General features: G+C 36.0%; 1 protein-coding gene and 1 pseudogene across 1 annotated transcript in view; one reads left to right on the top strand and one right to left on the bottom strand.

The window, feature by feature from the left end:
* The first annotated feature begins 3,047 nt into the window (after positions 1–3,047).
* Positions 3,048–3,173, top strand: LOC145296524 (U2 spliceosomal RNA; annotated as a pseudogene).
* Positions 3,174–3,959: 786 nt separating this feature from the next.
* LOC145296195 (uncharacterized) overlaps positions 3,960–6,000 on the bottom strand; it is a 92,627-nt gene continuing 90,586 nt past the window's right edge. The window contains exon 2 of the mRNA XM_080142405.1: positions 3,960–4,072. Within this exon, the coding sequence (XP_079998531.1) occupies positions 3,960–4,072 (113 nt within the window). The remainder of the gene's footprint in view (positions 4,073–6,000) is intronic.

The raw sequence follows: 6,000 nt of genomic DNA, 5'->3' as shown, positions 1-6,000 counted from the left end.
ATTTCAAGTGTTTAGACCCAAAATTGTCGGAGGTGTTTGGTAAAGTTCTCAATGGTCAAATCGTTGAACTTTGACCCCTTTATCGCCAAATTTCTGGCCAAAAACCGATCAAATTGATTTTCCCATATCACTGTACCCTGTATATCAAATTTCGAGTCTGTAGACTAAAAATTGGCAGAGTTAGTTCGTAGGGAAATGTACACAGACACACATACAGACACACACACAGACACGTTCACTTTGATAGATAGATAGATAGATAGATAGATAGATAGATAGATAGATAGATAGATAGATATCCGGGTCTCTCCTCGCAGGAATATGATTAGCTAGTTGTAGCCAAAAATACGGACAAGGTATGTCAAAAGATGCGTCGAAAATTTAATCTTAAGAATATTAACTGCTACGAGTACAAATAACCGTTTATTAAGTCAATTACTTGATTGTGTTCCTATTTACAATGTCTCTCCACGGGACAGAGTTTTTTAATGTGGAGAAAAGGAACAAAATAAAAATTGCCTCAGTCGTAAACTGACAGAGAACAAGAAATTGGAGTACAACATCTGAGGAGCAGATACTACATGTTGATCGTGACCCGGAGGCCGATTACTTGATTGTTTTTCTCAATTATTAGAGCTACGAATAATTTAGCTACTTCAAACAAATATATCCATTTTCGAGGCCGATCAAAAATAACCACTCCAAATCAACAGTTCCATTACAAATTTAGAAACTCGATAGGTCGCACGTACTATCTATATCTATCAATTTATTTACCTACCTACCTACCTAACAACCTACTATTATATAAAAGGAACTTTATGTATGTGTGTGAGAGAAAGAGACTTCCCTATAGACTCGAAAACGGCTGAGAATATTTTACGAAATGTCTGTGCCTGGCAGTGTTCTTATAAAGGCTTTGTACCGGAATGTCTTCGATCATATCGATAGTTGATAATCGATTAATCCGATAAAAGAAGGAACATGAGATTTTGACCAAAGTGAACACCTTACACAGTCTAACATCACAAGTGCATTTGAGAAGTTTTTTTTTTTTACCACAGAAGCAGAGAGGCCCGACATATAATATCAACAGTGTTTATATATATATATATATATATATATATATATATATATATATATATATATGACACGAGTGTGTTCGAAATGAATGTTTCTGTTTAAAGCACAATTGCAACATGATACTTCACTTCCATTTTAAATTTAAATTCAATCCATTATGATCGCACAAACACAAAGGTCAGGCATATAAAAGCGGCAATTCTTTGATATAAGAGGGTCACGGTCGAAATATATGTATTTGCTTAGAGCACAATTTAAACACGATTCTTGACTCGTGCAGTTTTAACTTCAGATTATTTTTTATAAAGAACATTTTTTTTATAAAATCAACAGTAGATTCTTTACAGTGCAATGTAGATTAGAATGTATGATAGACTAAGTCACTGCGGGGAGGCATATGAATCTTCTTCCAGTGCTGCAACCCTCATCTAGAGCAGGCAATCAATCGAGTTGATTGAAAAACGGGCGCTTTCAATGATTTCGATGACAATATAAACTTATATTCACACACACACGCGCACACATACACACACATACACACACACATATATATATGTATATATATTCATACACATATACATATATATATATTCATATATATAGAGAGAGATAGGGGGAGAGGGAGAGAGGTCAAACGAAGAGAACGTAAAGGCAATATCTCTCGGTGTATTGTTCTTACAGTATAGCATATTGGACTATTGATATCACTATTTATGAGTACATGTTTAATTTCATTTTTACTCACGTGCAAGTCACTCCGTCGGTCGGTCGGTCGGTCGGTCGGTCGGTCTGTCTGTCCGTAACACTTTTGTGCTTGGCCTTTTTGGTTAAGATCACAGGTCTGTTGTTAATAGATGCTGTTCTTAGCTTTTTAAGCTTTTCTTTGCCTTTTTGCCAAGATCAAAGTGTAGTATCTATTCCGGCAGATGCTGCAAGCTATAACTAGCTATGACTAGCTATGACTAGCAAAGACCAGATGTGGGGGCAACCCCACATGCCTGACCTTTAACCAGCTCCCATTTCCCACCTATCGGGAGCTGGTCCCCTTTTTCCCTTCCCCCTCCCTTCACTCCTCACATTAAAAATCGGCCTTGTGCCTAATTTGCTCGGTGGGGGAGCAAATAAATACCATCTGTTCCGGCAGATACTGCAAGCTATGACTAGCTATGTCTAGCAAAGACACGATGTGGGGGCAACCCCACATGCCTGACCTTTAACCAGCTCCCATTTCTCACCTCTCGGGAGTTGGTCCCCTTTTCCCCTTCCCCCTCCCTTGACTCCTCACATTAAAAATCGGCCTTGTGCCTAATTTGCTCAGTGGGGGAGCAAATAAATACCATCTGTTCCGGCAGATACTGCAAGCAAAGACCATATGTGGGGGCGACCCCACATATAAGACCTTGGTCAATGTAGGGGCAACCCTTCATACCAATTGTCACTGTCAAGCTCCCCTACTCCCCGGGGAGCTGGTCCCCATTTCCCCTTCACTCCTCACATTAAAAATCGGCCTTGTGCCTAATTTGCTCGGTGGGGGAGCAAATAAATACCATCTGTTCCGGCAGATACTGCAAGCTATGACTAGCTATGACTAGCAAAGACCAGATGTGGGGGCAACCCCACATGCCTGACCTTTAACCAGCTCCCATTTCCCACCTCTCGGGAGCTGGTCCCCTTTTTCCCTTTCCCCTCTCTTCACTCCTCACATTAAAAATCGGCCTTGTGCCTAATTTGCTCGGTGGGGGAGCAAATAAATACCATCTGTCCGGCACATACTGCAAGCAAAGACCATATGTGGGGGCGACCCCACATATAAGACCTTGGTCAATGTAAGGGCAACCCTTCATACCAATTGTCACTATCCAGCTCCCCTACTCCCCGGGGAGTTGGTCCCCATTTCCCCATCACTCCTCACATTAAAAATCGGCTTTGTGCCTAATTTGCTCGGCGAGGGAGCAAATAAATACAGCTTTTCTTGTCCTTTTGGCCAAGATCAAAGTGTAGTATCTGTTCTTACTACATGCTGTACTTATTGTGATATAAAGTGAGGGATAACTTTTCTGTATTAATTTAATGTAAAATGATCACCCACTTTACAACCAGTCAGTCTCAAAGCCATTCAAGTCATTCTCCAGATAATTCAAGTTGTTTTTGAAGGATTCCAGTTATTTTTTAAGCATTCAAGTCATTCTTAAGGTCATTCAATTCATCATTAAGTTCATTAAAATCATTCTAAGTCATTTTTTATTTATTTAAGTCATTTCAGCTCATTTTTCGGTCATTTTAGTTTATCTTTAAGTATTTCATATCAATTCTACAGATTCACGCGTTTAATATACATTAATTTATCTTATTTAGCTCTGAAGTATTATTACCTTGTTTATGTCTGCCACGTTGTTCATTTTCTTAAGCTGTTTTTTTTTCAATTGACACGATTATTTTATCGACAAAATAAATAATGTACTTGGCTACCTTCAACAAAAAGAACCCTGATTCTTTGCTGTCATATTTTAATTTATTAATACGATCAAATGATAATAAAAAAGTAGTATCTGGATTTTTTTTATATATTTGCTAACTTTAGATAAACTGATAGTTTTTTGGGTTTTGGGGGGGTTTGTTACCTAACGATTCCTTTATGTTGCTATATTTTGTGTTCAGGGACGACGTCGTTTTTTTTTAATTTCCCTTTAAAAAAAAATAATGAATACCACGGATGGTGCGAAGCGTGTATATACTCTGCCTACAAATAAAGAACAGAATACAGATATAAGGTACAAGATCGGTGCAAAACAATGTTTACCAACTACTCTCTTTTTTTCTTACACCAACAATTTTTACATGAGAAATATCAATGATCGTTTACTTATAAAAACAGATTATGGGAACAAAAGTCTCAGTAACAACAAATCTTCACAGATTCTGATGAACTCTGCTCCTTTGAGTGAGACTTGCATCAACTGTTCCCATTCGTAACAGCTGCTGGCTTCCTCTGAAATATGAAAATTGATAAAAAATCCTCTTCAGCATTTCAATACACTTCCTGCCATTACAGATGAATTCTGAGTGGTGTTTTTTTCTCTCTTTTTTTTTTCTTTTCATCATTTCGGAGTCTTTAGAGCTATGTTTTACAATATCAACTTATACTGATTTTTTTCGTTTTAATACTCAAAAATATTAACTTATAGTTCGAATTCTTATGTATCTACCTCATGTTAGTATCCTTGAGTTCGTCTTAAAATGTTTGTTTATGAGGCGCTGGTCTGTGTTTGAACAGCCGAACAATGATCAGCAATATTAAGATAGAGGTGCATCAGGTCTGCATGCTCTGCAATCCACCCTATGATAATAGACTCTTTATTTTCACCAAGGGAACAGGCTAAACGCCATTCATTTGTACAACAACCCAGAAAAAATCCCGATAATAATCTGGCAGGGTCACATCTCAATTTATTACTATGTTGGTCTAAATAGCTATCTATCTGATTAGGTTTTGACCCGTCCTACTTACTTTTTGCAACACCAACAATTGCGAGCACCACCGCATTTTATCTCATCGTTTGACTTTTTCTTTCATCATTGAAGTATTCGTATTATTTGGATTCATTAGACTACTCTTTTTTATCTAGAGTGTAATTTTCACAACGTTTCGGTCGAGGTAACATCCGACCTTCTTTATGTGTATCTTGTCAAACTTCGCAAGGACACATGGTGTAGTGGTTAGAGTGCTCGAAAAAAACTCAATTCTAAAAGTGATCTTCTCCTGAAGATTGAGGATTCAGTTCTCAGTGTCGGCGACCCAAAAATCTAATTGCTAATTATATATATATATATATATATATATATATATATATATATATATATATATATATATATATATATATATATATATATATTACTTAGGACTTCTATATAGTCGTGGCTGACGGAAGAAGATCATGTTACTTCCCTGAAGTAAATAAAGGGTTTCGTTTCCAAATCCTGTCCAAATTTTTGAGTTCAATGGACAAGATGCACTTGCCGAAGTACGGAGGTTACATCGACCGAAACGTTGTGAAAATGGCACTCACGGTGAAAACAGTAGTCCGATGAATTCAAATAATATGAATAATCAATCCTCATCTAAAAAAATTTCAGAAATCTGATATCATTGAAATCGTTTATTAAACTGAACGCATGCGCAATTGCATGCTTATATAAACCACATCACGTCGGCACAATTTCAGAATGTGGCGCATAACGAACGAGTTAAGTAATAACATTATTATAGTTTTTTTTTATTGTTGTTGTTGTTGTAATTGTTTATTCCGACCATTGTTATTAATAATTATTTTTTTTTACGAGCACATGTTTAACTGTTTAATATTTTTATATATAAAATAATCTTATATATTTTTAGAGTGTTCTTACCGTGATGTTTTCTGCTCCTTCGTCTATTTTTTTTTTTTTTGGACTTGTTTCTTTTTCTCCTCAATTGACATGTCATGATTATTTTAGCGACACAATAAACAATCGAATGTACTCGGCTACCTTTAACAACAAAAAAAAAGAAACCTGATTCTCTGCTGTCATATTTTAATTCATTAATACGATCCGATTGTTAGCTTCCTTTTTTTTTTGTAACTACCTTCACTTTTCCAGACATCATATTTTTTTCTTTATCATTCCTTCTTTCGCCCTTTTATTCTCTTATTCCATTAATCCATTCTGTTTTTTTTTCTTTATACTCCTTCTTTCACCTTTATTCTCTTATTCCATTAATCCATTTTGTTTTTGTCTTTATCATTCCTTCTTTCACCCTTTTATTCTCTAATTCCATTAATCCATTTTGTTTTGCTTTTTTCTTTATCATTCCTTCTTTCACCCTTTAATTCTCTTATTCCATTAATCCATTCTGTTTTTTATTTCTCTACTTCATTG

Source organism: Euprymna scolopes, chromosome 16, assembly GCF_053919585.1.
Source record: "Euprymna scolopes isolate OS-2025 chromosome 16, ASM5391958v1, whole genome shotgun sequence".
Taxonomy (NCBI): Eukaryota; Metazoa; Mollusca; class Cephalopoda; order Sepiida; family Sepiolidae; genus Euprymna; species Euprymna scolopes.
The sequence above is the reverse complement of the archived record's forward strand: the minus strand, read 5'-3'. Positions and strand labels throughout refer to the sequence as shown.